The sequence below is a fragment of the Tremella mesenterica genome (assembly GCF_000271645.1).
Source record: "Tremella mesenterica DSM 1558 unplaced genomic scaffold TREMEscaffold_19, whole genome shotgun sequence".
Lineage (NCBI taxonomy): Eukaryota > Fungi > Basidiomycota > Tremellomycetes > Tremellales > Tremellaceae > Tremella > Tremella mesenterica.
In genome coordinates, this window is record NW_006711243.1 from 314243 (window position 1) to 330739 (window position 16497).

At 44.2% G+C, this 16497-nt stretch overlaps 6 protein-coding genes across 6 annotated transcripts in view; 3 read left to right on the forward strand and 3 right to left on the reverse strand.

The window, feature by feature from the left end:
- Positions 1-143: 143 nt before the first annotated feature.
- TREMEDRAFT_74941 (uncharacterized protein) lies at positions 144-2598 on the forward strand (the record flags this gene model as incomplete). The annotated part of the gene is made up of 6 exons (XM_007008301.1): positions 144-581; positions 762-1013; positions 1215-1720; positions 1765-1843; positions 2044-2311; positions 2521-2598. Exons 1-6 carry the CDS (start codon positions 190-192, stop codon positions 2596-2598), a joined length of 1575 nt encoding a protein of 524 aa, XP_007008363.1. The 5' UTR covers positions 144-189.
- Positions 2599-2971: 373 nt separating this feature from the next.
- TREMEDRAFT_66215 (uncharacterized protein) lies at positions 2972-4926 on the reverse strand (the record flags this gene model as incomplete). Its single annotated transcript, XM_007008302.1, has 6 exons — positions 2972-3462; positions 3697-3785; positions 4086-4321; positions 4436-4526; positions 4702-4768; positions 4866-4926. The coding sequence occupies 6 exons, from the start codon at positions 4924-4926 to the stop codon at positions 2972-2974; spliced, it is 1035 nt and encodes a 344-aa protein (XP_007008364.1).
- Positions 4927-5559: 633 nt separating this feature from the next.
- TREMEDRAFT_66216 (uncharacterized protein) lies at positions 5560-6666 on the forward strand (the record flags this gene model as incomplete). The annotated part of the gene is made up of 3 exons (XM_007008303.1): positions 5560-5636; positions 5714-5903; positions 6001-6666. 3 exons carry the CDS (start codon positions 5560-5562, stop codon positions 6664-6666), a joined length of 933 nt encoding a protein of 310 aa, XP_007008365.1.
- Positions 6667-7135: 469 nt separating this feature from the next.
- On the reverse strand, positions 7136-11372 carry TREMEDRAFT_66217 (uncharacterized protein; the record flags this gene model as incomplete). The annotated part of the gene is made up of 7 exons (XM_007008304.1): positions 7136-7308; positions 7628-7810; positions 8084-9598; positions 9644-9780; positions 9828-10615; positions 10660-11209; positions 11257-11372. 7 exons carry the CDS (start codon positions 11370-11372, stop codon positions 7136-7138), a joined length of 3462 nt encoding a protein of 1153 aa, XP_007008366.1.
- Positions 11373-11591: 219 nt separating this feature from the next.
- TREMEDRAFT_46082 (uncharacterized protein) lies at positions 11592-14839 on the forward strand. The gene is made up of 8 exons (XM_007008216.1): positions 11592-11730; positions 11797-12344; positions 12395-13180; positions 13318-13363; positions 13451-13684; positions 13918-14042; positions 14247-14342; positions 14578-14839. Exons 1-8 carry the CDS (start codon positions 11613-11615, stop codon positions 14692-14694), a joined length of 2070 nt encoding a protein of 689 aa, XP_007008278.1. The 5' UTR covers positions 11592-11612; the 3' UTR covers positions 14695-14839.
- Positions 14840-14947: 108 nt separating this feature from the next.
- TREMEDRAFT_74943 (uncharacterized protein) overlaps positions 14948-16497 on the reverse strand; it is a 1811-nt gene continuing 261 nt past the window's right edge. The window contains exons 2-4 of the mRNA XM_007008305.1: positions 16217-16497; positions 15614-15827; positions 14948-15105 (exon numbers count right to left, since the gene is read on the reverse strand). Coding sequence (XP_007008367.1) covers positions 15009-15105; positions 15614-15827; positions 16217-16424 — 519 coding nt within the window. The 5' untranslated portion in view covers positions 16425-16497 and the 3' untranslated portion in view covers positions 14948-15008. The remainder of the gene's footprint in view (positions 15106-15613; positions 15828-16216) is intronic.

Here is a 16497-nt window from a genome sequence, read left to right on the forward strand (position 1 = left end):
TTCGAGTCCGAACATCCGAAATTCCCACACGTGGCATTTCTCCCTCCTTGCAGCTTATCAACTCTCTCCTTCCCGGAGCCCCACATTCCAACAACGAGTCTATTGTTCTTCTTTCAACTGTTGATGGATGACATTCGGTGACCCTCTGTCTCATTATACCATCATTCTATCAATTCTAGTGCAGCGAAAATGTCGGAATTCTATCCTTCTATATACACTCTTCCTCAAGTTCATCTTTCTTCCAATGGGCAACCGTCAGACACGTTTATAGAACAGTCAGAAACGGAGAGGATCATCTCACAGCTTCTACTCACTCGTCCTCCTCCGGCATTACAGGCTATCACCCCCCTGGAGATCACAAATAGTGGAGAGAATGGAGAGGGCGAAAAGAAAGATGACACGTTACAAGTGGAATTAACGAAATTGAGGACTCAGGAACACGCTACCTTCTTGGGCAAATGGTTTTTCTCTTTACCTGCAGGGGTGATCTCGTTAGATGCCAGTAGACCTTGGTTGATGTTTTGGGTAGTTCACAGTTTGGATCTATTAGGTGTGATATTACCTCAGCCCTTCAGAGATCGGTAAGTGAACAGACTTCTTATTCAACTTGCTATCCCTTGCTTCTAGGGTGTCTCTTCCGTAACCATACACTGATCCTACCCGGCGGTATGAATAAACTTGGGTAGCAGGTAGGTGTCGAGGGGAGGAGTGACTTGAGAAGATAAGAGGAAGATTTGAAGATGGAAAGTACTGATACATAGATCTGTGGCTACCCTACTCAAGTTCTTACACCCACAAGGAGGATTTGGCGGTGGACCGGTAAACACACATTTACCCCAACTTCTTCCCACCTACGCTTCTATCTGTTCCCTAGCAATCGTCGGTGGACCCGGCGAGGACGGGGGATGGAGTGAAGTGGCGGAGGCTAGACAGAGGATTTATGAGTTCTTTATGAGATGTAAGCAACCCGATGGGAGTTTTGTGGTTTGTGAAGGCGGGGAGGTGGATGTGAGGTGAGTGACGATTATGTCATAGCCTCGACTTCCTTCATCCTTCACGACTCATCGCCATGGGTAGGCTGCACTTACCACTCACCTGATATCAGTGCAGCTGCCCTCAAGATCTATTTTATCCATGATTCTCATCCTCTCGTCTCATCAATCAGGGAATAAGAGAAGAAACAGACTGTGGCATGATGGCTGACTGTTATACAGAGGAACCTACTGTCTTCTAGTCGTGGCTTGTCTACTCGACCTTCTCACTCCTGAACTTCTACACAACGTAGACCGGTTCATTTCGGCTTGTCAGACATACGAAGGAGGTTTCTCCTGTTCTGCTTATCCCTTCTCTTCCACATCCCCGTCTTCTAATTCAATGGACAAATCAAATCCTATCACACGAGCACCAATGGCAGAAGCTCATGGTGGATATACGTCATGTTCTCTCAACTCATCTTTCCTCCTCCGTTCCATCGTCCCTCCCACTGGTGCTCCTTCCCTCGACGAGAACTTTCCTTCACCAATTGATGTGGAGTCAGCTATAAGATGGTCAGTACTCATGCAAGGGGAGGCGATAGAAGCAGGGGGATTTAAGGGGAGGAGTAATAAATTGGTAGATGGATGTTATAGTTGGTGGGTTGGAGGAGGTTTTCCCGTTTTAGAAGAGCTTGCTAGACGAGAAGCTGGAGTCGAAAGACCGTTACCGATATTGTTCGATAATGGTTAGTTCATCTCTCAGAGGGAAGGGTAGATACTGATGGGGTAGTGGCTTTGCAGGAATATATATTGGTAGCTGCTCAAAATGAATCTGGAGCAGGAGGAGGATTAAGAGATAAGCCAGGCAAGTGGGTATCGTCTTCTTGTCCTAATTCCATCCCACTCTCAGGTCCTGACTGCTTGACCTCTTTTCGCTTCTTGCTCTTATCTCACAGTCGGTACACATCTGTTTTAATTGAAAGCTTCAGATCTTTTGGAATATCCTTGAAACAAGACATTCGGAGGGTATCATGAAATGAGAAGAAGCTATAATGGTGCTGATGGCCAGACGCCCAGACGCTTATCACACATGTAACAACCTCTCCGGACTTTCGATCGCACAACATCACATGATTCATTCCCCAATTCGTCTGACGGAGCTTCGTGAGACTTTCGATTCTTCCAAAGGTTTACCGGCTATCCGGCCCGTCAGTTCGGATGGAGGTTGGAAGTCAGAAGAAGAAAGACAATCTGTGAGAAGAGAAGTATGGGCTAGTATTTTAGCATGGGATGAAGAAGGTGAAGAGAATGTTGTGGGTGGGAAACGAAATAGGGTAGTGAGTCTTTTAACCGATTCTTCTACATATATCTATAACTCTTTCTTTGCTGTCTCCTGGTGTGTGTGTCAACGTTGGTTCTGATCGTGCACGGAATATCGTCTTTTCATTCGACAACATCAGAATCCATTCGGGATGAGTGTTGTCACAATTCATCTCGAGCTTTCTCGGTGTTAATGAGGAGAGTTGGTTATGGGGTTGACGGATAGAACGCAACGGCCCCAGTGATCAATATCCTTTTATCTCGTGTGAAACCATTCATCAATTATTTCTATCAACAAGAGTGATGGTTTACATTCATGGATTGTTGTCCCTCGGTGGTAATTGTTCGTGCTCTGATTTGTTCACTATCGTTAATGAGCTTTGTGCTCTGCTTGATGGAAAATTGAAACATCTGCATTTTGGTTATCTCCCAATCAAAATGTTTATCTACACACATATATCCCATTTGTATCCTGAATGATCCCTCTGCTCCTTACTTTCATTTTGTCTTCTTCAACACCTGTAACACGACTAACATATTCGATATTTTCGCCATCTTTGACCTAACCTCGATGTCCAACCTCACAAAGTCGGGACATACCTTCACGAATTTCACATTGTCTCCATTCTCACTCCATCCCTGAACCCTGTTCATCCCAACATCATCCCATTTCCATCTCAACCAGCAAACCTATATCTCTCCGCACCTTTCCATCCCTCCCCTAAGACCTTCCTGATTTCCGTCCCTATGGCAAAATCGACCATCATGACATCACCAGAATGAGGATACATGTTCTGCAAATCTTCCTTTGAAACTTCCTTTTCTCCCTCTGGAACAGGATCAGGTGTGATCCGACTAGTATGAGCGGAGACTATAAACATCTTATCTAAATCTTTTCCACCGAAACAACATATAGTAGGACTTTTACTACCGATCGTATGAATTTCACAAATGATCTTACCTTCTGGTGTGTAACCTATGATTCGACCATCGTTCCATCTTGCTACCCATAGATTCCCAATACCGTCTAGACACATACCGTCGAATATGGCTCTTTTGGGTGGGGAGGAGGGAGGAGGAGGTTGGATGAATTGTTTACGATCAGTTGGGAGACCTGTAGAGGGGTAAGAGAAGGTATCGACTGTTGGGTCTTGGGAATCTATGTAATCTGGAGATTAGTTTTTGTCCCACTCTACAAAAACCCTTGTTTTTCTGGAGGATTATTCCGCGGCCTGAGGAAATTGCAGCCACTGGATGTTGGTTAGGAATTCTGGAGGAGAATGTGGGGTTGATATGGGAGTTAAGGGATTGATGAGTTTGAAATAGTAAGGTGTGACTTAGGAGTTCACATGGGGAAAATTGGGATGAGATATCAAGGATGGTGAAAGATGCGAAGACGTACACATTGTTTTATGATCAAGGGAAAAACCAATACCGTTGGACAAACCAATATTCTCCAAAAGTCGCTCCACTGTCCCATCGGGGGAATATCTAATGTCAAATGAATCTATCAAATGTGCTCTTGGTTATATATTCTGTTGTTCGAAGAGCTCTTTGCAAATTACCACATGCAGTGAACCAGGCAGAAGAGTTCGAGGTAACAAAATAAAAAGGAGGAAGACCAGGTGAGAGAGCGATGAGGAGTGAAGAGTAGTGGTCAAAGAGATGAAATAATATGATGAACAGTAAGAAGAGAGACAGAAACACAGTCAATAAGTTTATTTGTGTCTATGAAATACATATGGAGTTATGGAATGAAATTGAACGAGTGAAAAGAAAATTGAGACTTACCTGATCAATTCCCCTCTTCTAACTTGATCATTCTTCGCCATTTTATTCATACTACCCGCTAAATACCTTCCTTGAGGATCACAAGCCCCATCGTTAAATCCGACCAAATCATGTACATCTTTCCGAAGAGGAGTACATAGTGTTCGAAGTGATTTTCTCTCTATTACTGATGGAGAAGAGGAGACTGGTGTAGGTGTAGGAAGGATGACCATGGAATGTCGGTTGGTCGCTACTAACTTTATGTCAGTCTTCTTTATTCTATTCAAGATCGAGAGAGGAAGAGAGAGAAAAGGTAAAGAGAGAAATGAAGGAAGCAAAGAAAGAGAGGAAGAAGAGAGAGAGAAACTAACTCCTGGTTCATCTTTTCTCAACGCGATAGAAGTGAGAAATTGACTTTCTGGATATTTGTCAATTGACCATTGTTTCGTTTCGATATCTAGACTATCGAATCAGCTCTCATCATGATACTCCCCTTCCCTTCTTTCTAACCCCAGATCAACTCTGGAACCGGACAAAGTTACAATTCGTCATTCATGAAGAGGTAAGATCCCGGTGATGATAGTGCGGATGAAGAGACTGTTGCTACTCGTCTAAGAGGGGACATTGATAGACATACGTGTATAAACTCGCGGTTTCAATATCGACCCAATGTAATAATTGTGTTTTCGAATCCCACAGAATACCTACATGTCAACTAGAGTACCTCCGCCTACGACATTTGAGCCATACACGTGGTTAATCCAATTCAGAACGGTGTCGATGACAAGGGAGAAGACGTACCTTCAGCAAGGACATTCTCAGAATGAAAGAAAGGTTCAGCTTTGAATATTGGGTGAGACATTTTGTCCAAAAACAATTTGATTCAGTAGTTAGTATTTCGTCATTACTCTTGGGAAAGAGATTCTTGATGATGACTTTATATATTGCTAAGCTTAGGATAAAGAGGCTGGAGGGAAAAAGGTACTGTACAGTAGAGATTTGTCAGAAAGATATCGCTCGGTAAACCGGTCCCGGACATTTCGGAGCTACGTAAGCTATCATCACCGACGATCGACCTCCACTTTTTCACCTCTAGCCACTTTGTTCATCTGCATCTTTCTCTTCTCAAACGACTTTTTCTTTGTCCACATCTCTCGAATCACTACTCTGACGATTACAACCATAGAGGTTTAGTGGAGATAATAGTAAGCTCATTATATGAAGAGTAGAATATTGATTATACTCATGTTGCCGGGGAACTTATCATAATCACGACTAATCAATATGCCGGTCAAACGACAATTAGATTCAAGTGACACAAGTCTTTCTTCAAACAACAAGGAAAGTTTTCTTACTCACTGATCCACTGACCTACATTGATCATTCTAGAGACAACGTTGGACTCTACCTTCACCTCCTTCACCTCATATAACATTATGGGAATCTGTTCCTTCATCAAGTTATATCCAACATTCTCGGCTTTCTCCTACTCCTCATGGTCCATCCAAACCGAGTACAACGACAATCTTACATTCTCAACTCTTTCAGAAATCTCTCCAAGGACCAGATGAAGTGGGTTCTTCTTCAAAGTCAAAATATGAAGAATCTTCTGAGACTTCTCGAAATACATACTCTACTCCATTCGCTAGGAAAAGTCTTAGTAGCGTCAGTTCGGATCATCGTACTAAGAGTTATTTGGAATATCGAGGTGTGACCGATAGTGATAGGAGTCATTTAGATTATCGGGGTATGAGCGACAGTGATAGGAGTCATGTAAAATATCGGGGTCGGGGTATGACCAATAGTGACGAAGAACGATACAGTGAACAAGTTATCGAAGTGAGTTTCTTCCATCATCTCCACTCCTTTCACCTATCCATCTACTTAAGTAGGGACACAGACAAGATGTTTGAGTAACTTAGAGTTGATATTATAGTCTCCACCTTCTTTCCAAAGTCGTATTACTCATACATCCCCTTCACAATCAGATACCTCTATAGGTTTACCTCAATTATCTCTTAGTATGAAACATACATCTTCCGAGGAAAAAGAAACGTCCGGTGAAGTGAATAGACCATTGAAGAAATTCAGATGGTCTTCTTTACCTTCTATGACCACCGAAGAGAATCTTCTCTTTCCGATTCACAAGACCCATCAGATGGTTCAAGACGAAACTCAACCTTCTCAAGATAATCTGGGAGGTTGGTACGATCAAGACAAGCTCCACCTCATTCAAAGGGGTGTGGGAGAGTGGGATAGGGAGCATGAAAACTTACATTTGCCGAACGATGGTAGTGGTGTGGATAAGTGGGAGAAAAGGGAATTGGTCGAAATGGACCTCGATTGTTATATTCCGCAACTCGAACATGTTCTCTCACCCGGACCAAGTAAAGTTATTACTACTCATAATGAAGGGAAGGGAGATGAGGGTAAATTGAACTTGGATTTTGATACGAATACGAACACGAAGACTAATAACTGGTTAGGCAAGACCAGGATGAAAACCGAGCCAAACAACAAAAACAAGTCGAAATCCAAGAAAAATCTCAAGAAAGTTGGAAAACGTCATTCTTCACTTTCATCCCTTTATCAACCTTACTAATCTCACTTGCTTCATCTATCTCATTGATCTTCAGTCCTTCATCAACCTTTTTAATCTCACTTTGACACTCATCACTGATCCTACGTAACATACTATTTCATCCTTTCCTCTGACTTCCCGAACCCGACTCAATATGTACACAATATGTACTCGATATGTACATACAGTACAAGATGGACACTACGCGTACGAAGAAAATTCCACTGATCATTTTCAAATTACTTTTGTACTTATAAAATTCCTAAGATGTATGACGATTCGAAGAAAACTCTAGACAAGGTGCATATCATGGGTATTTAGATGATTCGATCTACTCAAGACTTCATTCTCTTTGTCCTCACATACTACTCCCAACTCACAGATATCATCCTTCCAAGCATCCTAGTGCATTAAGTGTTATCAACTATATTCTTCCCGATTATGACTCAGTCTTGACAACTACAAAGTCAAAAAGCTGGATGTTCAGAGATCATCGATACCCATATGGGTTCTGATAAAATTGTTGACCTTGAAATCCCGTTTGTTGAGATAACACCCCGAACCCTGTTTGTTGTGGCATCAATCCCGTTTGTTGAGGTAAGACAGGGAATCCTGGCGCGCCGTTGTAGCCGGTGGTAAGTGGTCGGAGAGCGTCATATTTGTCTGCATGTCAGTCTTTCGCATATATATCGCTGAACGATGCCAACAGGGGAATGAGAAGTATCAAATGCCAATACCCATCGACGTCACGATTCCCTGTCGGGGATATTTCTTTTATTTTCCATTTGTCGTTTCTTTTTTGGAGGGGGGGAGGAAAACTGCAAAGATCACTGCTCGTAGTTCGACTTGAAACCTCTGGGCGGGACTACTGATACAACGACCGGGAGATGTAATGAGACAGCTTCATGCAAAACCGAATCAAAAGATGAGGGGTGGAGGTGAAAGATAACGGGAATACAGCAGAGAACAACACGACACTCACTCGAAGACTGCGGCCGTTCATCCTCCGGTCTCCCAAAGTCTGTCTTCTTCATGGCCGCAAAGATATTACTAGGTGCGAATTTGTCAGGATTCTGTGGTTGTTGAGGAGGAGGAATAGATGCAATGACGTTGAATGATGATTGTTGAGATTGTTGATTGAAGTTTCCTGGATAACCTGTGAAGTCTAGATGTTATCAGTATGTCGTCGTATCCGCAGATTAACCACGACCACTTGGAACCTGGCCGCACACAGATCATATGACTGTCAGAAACAAGGAGATGTGTGAAAGATGTCTACCAAGCGGGCATCCAAGAACTTATGTGGATTGAATTCCTGCCTTCCAGGTATGAGTCGACGATAGTGGTTAAGGGGCATCAGTCAAATGGAGCGGAGAAACAAGTGAGGAGTGAGGATGTTGTAAAGTGGTGGATAGGAGAGTGATGCGATTCCACTCACTCGGCTGAATAGACTGAGGTTGTAATTGCAATTGCTGTGATGGGCCCCCATACGTCTGTTGGAAACCTTGCTGAAACCCCGTAGGTTGAGGCATCAACCCATTCTGACCAGGTCGAGTGGGAACAAACATTCCCGTCTGTTGTGGCTGCATAGGATTTAACAAACCTTGATTAGCCGGTACGGGAGCCACCGGACCTCTAGCTCCTAATAAATTCGACATTGGTTGTCCGGTATTTTGTACGCCCAGACCATAGGGTGATGGCGTATACCCTCCTTGTATACCTGTCTGAGCGGGAGAGAGTTGTTGAAATTGAGGTTGGAAAGATTGATTCGGTTGTTGGAATTGGGGTTGAACTTGCGGAGGTTGTTGAACATTCTGAAACTGTTGAACAGGTTGTGGAAGAGGGGACGCTTGTTGTGGTTGAGCACGTAATTGTGCCAAACGGTCAAATTGAGAATTACCAGTATTATTAGCTGAAACGCCGGTACTGGCCGGTCGAAGCGCTTGGATTTGAGCAAGTAATGATTCCGTTCCATTCGATGTAGACGCAGAAGTACTGATGGTCGTAGGTGGAGGAGCTGGTGAGGCAGGTTTTGAACTACTCGGTTTGATGGTCCAAGCATCATCGTCAAACCCAATTGTCGGTTTGGGCGGTTTAGTAGGTTGTATCGATGGAGCAGGTGGAGGACTAACAGTGACTGGAGGTACGGAAGGAGGTGGACTAATCGATGTCTTTATCAATTGATCAGATATGGAAGCTAAAGCAGAAGCATCCACTGAATCTGGACCTGTTGATTTCTTTTCTGGTCTACCCCTTCTTGTGTTATTGGCTAATTTCCCTCCAGGACCAGTAAATAGACCAGGAGGAGGTTGAGGGACAGGTCCTTTCGCACCGGAATTTTCATGTTCTTGAAGTTGTCGAGCATACTCTTCGTCGATCTTTACTTGTTCTAATTGTTGAGGTGTCTTCTCTTTAAACATGTTACTAATCGCCTTCTTGACCCTGATCACATCTCCCTCTTTCAATCCCAGAGATCGCAATGTACTGCTTTCCAAGTCAGGAAGAAGAGCCTCGTCTATCCTATCTCTCTCAAAATTGGTCGCGTAACGAGTACAATCATCAATGTCGCATCCGGCGTTCAGGAAGAATTCAAACCAATCATACTGCTTCTTACGAGGAGGAGGCATGACCATGGCTTCCGGAGGGATCGGTTCTTCTACTCTGGCTCTCGATTGTGTTGGGCGGATAAGTTGAGACGGTGGACGATTAGGTGATTTGGCCAGTGGGACATCATCGTCGTCCAGGATTTCGGCTTTAGCTCGGGCCTTGCGTGCTTCGTGTCTCTTGATCAATTGAGTATCCTCATTCGACATTTTCTCCACGGGAACTTCGATGATGACTCCGTTGGTCTTGTGCAAGCGAACTTTGGCGCCGTTCATACCGAGATATTCAGCTTCAACTTTGAATTGGCCGGTCTTATCGTTCCATACACGTACCCGACCTGAGTTGGGTTCTAAGAGGTTAGCATGAGGTACTGAGAATTATTGCGTGCACGCACTTGGTCGGTTATTGTCAGGAGGACGTTCGGGTGCGCCTCGTCCTCTACTGGGTAGGTTGGCAGCCGCAGCAGCCACGTTTTGGGCAGATGGTCGCTTTGCAATCTTCGGAGGTTCAAGCCTTCTGGCAGCCTCACGTCTACTTTTGTCAGCGTTGGGCTCCCGTCAGGTCTCGGAAACGCTTACCTTCTCTCGGCCTCTTCCTCCTGCTGTCTCTGAAGTTCTTCCTGCCTACGTCTCTCCCGTTTCTCCTGCTTCTCCCTCTGCTTCGCTTCCATCTGCAAGGCCAATTGTCTATCCTCTTCTTCCTGTCGTTGCTTCTCCCTTGCAGCCTTCTCAATCGCTAACCGTTGTTCGGCCTGTCTTTGTGCCGCCTCCCGCCTTTCAGCTTCCAAAGCAGCGGCTGCTGCCGCTGCTGCCTCCTCTTGTCGTCTTCCTTCTTCTTCTTCATCCTCAGTATCCGTCTCAGCCCCAGTCGCTGCGGGGCCGTCGCCTATTTGTACATATTGAGCTGGTACGACACCTTCATGTCCCGCCTGATTCCTGACCACCCACCACTCATCATTCTCTTTGTCAACCACAGTCACGAATTCGTTCTCATGCACACTTAGCTCGTCCTCGCCTTGAGCATCAAAGTCGTATAAGACCGTCGCGGCCTCACCATGACCATTCGCTGCAGGTGCTTGTGCAGAAGGTTCAGCGGCAAAGCGTACTGCCTTTGCCTCGGTGACAGGATGTTCAGGCTCCTCATCTGAAGCTTCGACATGTGACTCGGCTTCGATCATTTGTAACGCTTCTCCTGCGGCAGCCTTGCTGGCCTCGAGCTTGGCGACTATTGCTTTTGCCGCATCGGAAGAGCCACAATGGAAAAGGAGAGGTTCGGAAAGTGTGGAGAATGTCAGTTCGAGGTTTTTCGATGAAGGTTGAGAAACATGAGCAAGGTCTGTGATTGACAATTGTTTGACAGGTGACAGCTGTAGGTCAGCGACCTGGACTGAACAGGATACGAGGAGTTCACCTTATCCGTATCTGAAGCAAAGAATACAGCACCATTGCCAACTCCCAGAGTACCCTTTTTCTTCTTCTTACCATCCATTTCGCTGATACTCCATGTTTCCACCTTGTCCTTTAGCTTCAGTTGTCGTTGTCTCTCCGCCACTTCGCGTTGTTTAGCTGCCTCGGCCTCGTTTTGTCGGGCTGCCTCGACTTCGGCGGCGGCCTGAGCAGCGTCCTCGACATCCACTTGGGAAGCTTCGTCGAACGGCTCGCAGTACGTTCGGGGAACAAAACCTAATTTGGGTGAAGCTCCATCGATACGGACTAGGAGCCAATCATCTTCAATGGAATACACGTGGAGGACGGCATCCTCGTCCAAAGATAGTTCCTCGGGTGAGGTAGATTCGTATGCGTAGATGGCACGGGTAGTATGAAGTACTGGGATCTTTGATAAGTCAGCTTGGTTCGCGGTTGGATGGATGGATGGATGTACCTCTTCTACATAAGTCTGTGGGATGAGACCGATAGCGCCTTGATTTCCATCAGTCTCTTTGAGTTTCGCTTTCCACCAACTGTAGTATGAGCCATTGAGCCTGAAATCCAAAACACATGCACTCACTCGTCGTCTTCCTTCTCTATGATATAGACGATCTGATCTTCTTTGAGTGAGAGCTCTGTTTCTGGGTCTTGAGCTGTGTAGTCGTAGAGTGCCTTTGCGACGGCGACGTAGGCCATCTTGTCCCTCTACTCGGTCCAGAGATGTCGAATGATCGCCTTTTGTGTTGTTCAAGTACAGTGTTGGGATATCTGGGCCTTGCTAGAGTATGAATGACTCAGTGTATGGCGATGAAAATGTATGCAAACGCACAACCCTTCGGCCATTCCGGCCCCCCATCCATCTACTGTATCACTAACAATCTATCTATTCTTCCTCAGTCACTTGTCTTCTTTCTCCCTCTGTATACATTCTTCATAATGTCAAGACCTAATCAAGGTTCTTCAAGACCCTTAGGGATCTCACCTAAACCTTCCACAACTCCGGGCGGTGCACCATCCGTCACCATCCCACGTCGAAGTGCCGGAGCTTTACCAGGTATGTCATGCTTCTTTTTAAAAAAAAACTTCTTTGGCTTTCTTTCACTCGTTAACCTCTTCATAGGTATAGCTCGTACTGCTTCTTCACTCCGACAAGGATCACCTATCAATCCTTCTGGCTCTTCACTAGCATCCCTTCCTGCTCACTTGAGAAATCTTTCCGCACCCAAAATTCCTTCACCCTTAGGAAAAGGTACTCCTGCCCGACAACTGAAGCAATCCTTACCCGTCCGAACGTCAAAGACGACCGAAAGACATGTGTTCCTTCCGGAAGATCCACAACTGGCACCTCTACCTATCAGTCCCATGGGTAGTCGGACCGATCTTGCCCCTCCACGAAGAGCCAGTACATCGTCATCTGCCAGTTCTTCCGCACAGAGCGGTCGCGAAAATAGAAATAGCTTTGGACCTGGCTTCACAGCGCCTCATTCATACCACGATGAACGCTCAGATGCTGAGAAAATGACCAAGAGAGAAAGAGACGAAAATCATCTCCCTCGTTTGACAGCTTATAATACTGCCGATGGCTATCGATTAAAACTTTTGCAAGCCTTTCTCAAACGGGAACATGGGGTCGGTGTAGTTCGTGTTTTCGATGATTGCATCTATGCTGTATGTCTTCGTGTTTATCTTGCTTGTACCTTGATAGGCTGATGATTAAGGTATATAATCTTCCTCTACTTCCCGGTTATGGCGCTAGCACCAAACTTCGATCTTCTCCCGCCCTGGGTTCTCCCGGTGGCGTATCTCTATTGGAACGCATGACTCTCGCCGAGGATCTGGGTTATAACGATTCCTACTTTCCTGTCGAGGAGAACTCGCATAATCACGGACATGTACATGGACAATCTCACGATCCCTCGGAGTATATCTTAAGTAATTCACCACCTCACATATCTCCAGATGGCCTCAGAGGGTCATTGGGAATGCATTTGGGAGACGGGCGTCAATTGGAGGACGGTGAAAGTCATATAGACTCCAATGTGTCTACCGCGGAAGAGATATCTGGTCATGGTGAGGATATCTCATCGCCTTCGGAGGAAGAGGAAATAGTAACTGGAACACGCATGTCACCAGAACATCCTGGTTATTTGGAACATATCCCATCAGAAGCTCTCTCCCCAAACGATCTGAATCCAGATCCAGCGGAAGTGTCGGTTTCTGAGAACAGAAGAGATCAACAATTGCAAGTCAGAGTACAAGACTTCGTTCATACGGAATACCAAAGACCGCGATATCCAAAACCGCAAATGAGGAGAAGACGGAAATCAGCATTGACATTAGCAGGGAAAGTCGCAGAGGCTGTTTTCTTCAGTTATGGTGTCAGCGTGTTCTTCGGGTTTCAAGAAGGTGAGGAGAGGGAGATTATGGAGGATTGTGAGACTGCTGGAGCTTGGCTGAGAGGTCAGAAAGAGGAGGATTGGGAAGTGGAGGAGTTTCATTATGTTGTGAGTGTCAACATGTCATTCGTCTCTTTCTCAATTCTCACACAGATCCACGCCGAAGGCCATACTGTTCGCAATCGTTCCTGTAATCACCCTTGAGTACTAGTCTATAATGTGAATGGAAAGACATTGACCAACAGTACGATCCGGACGCAGAGTTTCCTCGGATCTATAATGACATGTTTAGTACGTCTCCAGATCTTCGTCGTCCTACTCGCGATTCCCTCCTGTTATTCATGTCACTTCTCATGTTGACAATGATTGACGAGACAGCTTTTAAATCTCATTCACACTTGTTCAAACTCTCCATAGCACATGCAGTTGCACAATCAACAAAATTATCAATCTACGAAGGCGTCATGCAAGAGTCTCTTTCACTCACTTCTTCCTTTCCGAAAGAATTGTCGACAACCGGACATCTACAATTGGGTAGAAGAGATGCTCTGAAGATGACTGGAAGGTTGTTCAAGCTTCGTATGGATGTTAATCTCATTGGAGGGATATTGGGTGAGTTCAGGACTCAAGTTTCCACTAACATAACCCACATCTTCTCCAGGCGCACCTAGAACACGTTGTAGTTTCCTCTATGAGAAACTCATGGCTAAGAGTTCCTATCTCTTGAGTGAATCATCGCTCGCCTTTCTCTGTCAGAATGAAATCTGTACTCGAATCAAGCTATCTGATCAAGCCGGGAGCTAGTGCATGTGCTCCGATCATAATGTGCGGAAGATTGATCTCAGACACACCCGAACTTTTCTGGAGTGAAGCATCACTTTTCCCATTATACGAAGCTATAAGAGAGTATCTTGAAATTGGTCCACGTGTACAAGTGCTTAATGATCGTTTGGCCGTTGCTGGTGATTTAGTGAGTGTCTCTCTGTTATATCACTTCTGGAACAAACTTCTTTCCCTACTGGACTTATACCGAATTTTCCACATGTAGCGAAGTGCTTTACCAATTTTTCTGATGATCCTCCCTTTCGCGGTCAAAGCCAAGCTCGTACGAATCACCTTCATATTATAACGAGCAAGAATCATATTAGCGATTGAAAGGTGAACTGATAATCAGCTCGAAATCATACATGAATACATAGAAGAAAGAGCTACACATAGGATTACATGGATTATAATTTGGCTCATCCTGGTGGCGTGTGTAGTGGAGGTTGTGAGTTGAATCTCGACTCGTTTCATCTCATCTCAAAGTTTCATATCACATGTCGCTTGGTCATACACTTCTGGACATTTCCCCTTTGTAAACCTTCACCGGGTTGTCTTACGCCTACTTGTAAGACACACTCCGAATGTTATCTTTCAAGTCTGACTCACTTCCACCTCCACCTTCACCAGTGCTTGATCGGTTGTCTAGATACTCAAAGTGGTGTTTGAAGCTGACACGATAGGGAGAAGTAGTTGCTCGATTAATCTTTCACGCATTACAACAAAAGTCCGGCCCATTGTTAGTAGTCAAAGGTTCCAAAGCTTTCATTTCAGCTATAAAACCCAAAGCTGTGTTATAATCAATCGTCACATATCCAACCTCTCGTCGAATGATAGTTGATCCGTTACAGCCAGTGATTCAAAGGGGGGAGATGAGGATGTGCTTGAATTATTTATGATCATGATAATTGCAACTTCGTCATATTCATGCATTGCATTCAGACCGAGCCTATTATAATGATAGAACGTTATAAACAACACGAAACACCTCTAACCTCTCAGAACGATTTGACACAGGAGAAGACTTAAGCGGGGAAGTCAGAAAGACGGAATGAATAAACACATGAAAAGTCTTGAGAAGTCGGGGAGACTGGAGAGGCAGAAAGGGAAACGATCATTCAATGTAAAGAGTGGAACGATGTACTCCTGACCAACCTTTAGCGATGAAAGCGAGTGTAATGATGAACGCTAAAGAGAGGAAGAGGAAGATTCTAAATGGTCAGTAAATCATACGCATTATCAATGTCTCTCATCTGATCCATCCAAAAAATCCACGACACATCGATTTTGACAATCCTGGTTGATAACAATCTTGTAGAAAAGAAGTCCTTTACTATCCCTCGCCTCCCTGCGGAGAAAAAAATGTAGAAGAGGTATGTGAATGTAAAGAAGAAAATCGATTTTCAAAGAGAAAAAAAAGCCATTGATGAGAATCGAACTGTGCTACCTCCAACCACAATGGAGTATTTTACCACTAAATTAGTCCTACCTATGAATATAAAATTGTGTGAAATAATTTTACAAAAGTTAAATTTAATTTATTATATAATTTTAACCTATATTTTTTATACATTTGAGAGAAGCTGGACTTGAACCAACAATAGGAGTTACCTGTGACCGGTTTACAGCCGGCTGCCTTACCAATTAGACGTATTCGCTCTGATCGAATGATCAAAGTCTCAAAAAGAAAGTTGTGTTTGAAGGATGATGACAACTCACGTATCGATCCAACTGATAACTACTAATCCTTTCACTATATCACACCTCTTGAATGATTGACCGGAATTACCACAATCTACTTTATCCGTTAAAGCCGTTAAAGAACTGACTCCGATGAGGAATAAGATAAACCCGATGGCTGTCGGAACCAAATGTGTTAAAATACCCATTGCTACGTGTCTACCTATAGTGTTGAACCCTATTAAAAAAATGACTGTGAGTAAGTTTATAGTCTTGTTTATGCACTTTATATTTATTCCTCTGAAGTGTGGCTGATTCCTTCTTTAAATACCTCATAAATACCTCTGGGTATTTATGTTCAAATTGATCTAATTGATACTGCTTCTTCCATTCAAAGAATCCAAAGTGGAACAACTTGCTCCATCCTGAAACCAACTTCGTGGTGACAAACATCATCATAAGACCAGAGAACGATGATCAACCCCATTAAACGACTCATTTTAACATATCATGTTATTGTCTCAAAATCTTTAAAAAAACCATCAACCTCTGATATTCACATCATCAGCTTGACCCCGATTGAGGGATCGGAATTTTTTTATGAATGATTAAAAGAGAGAAACGAAGTTCAGATCGACTCACGTCCAAAAACCACAGTCCAAACACTTGCAACTAACAATATCCTTATTCTAGCTTTATAAGCTTCATGATGTGCGGGTGGATAACCATTATCATTATAATATTTAACCAAAGCTGCACTGATAGCAAGAGCTATGATGGATGCTAATAATGTGAGACCGTACAGTATAGAATGAGATAATCGAACTCCTCTTTCGGAGATTGATACCATGGTGATAAAAGTTTTTCACTCGGTGGAAGATACGATGTTTAGAGCGTTGGAGACGATCAAAGACGGTAAAGAT

Excerpts from the sequence above, each read along its gene's own strand:
- TREMEDRAFT_46082 (XM_007008216.1), top strand. The coding sequence starts at position 11,613 with ATGTCAAGACCTAATCAAGGTTCTTCAAGACCCTTAGGGATCTCACCT. Across the intron at positions 12,345-12,394 it reads TCGATGATTGCATCTATGCT|GTATATAATCTTCCTCTACT; the intron begins GTATGTCTTCGT and ends CTGATGATTAAG. Across the intron at positions 14,343-14,577 it reads TGGCGTGTGTAGTGGAGGTT|GGAGAAGTAGTTGCTCGATT; the intron begins GTGAGTTGAATC and ends CTGACACGATAG.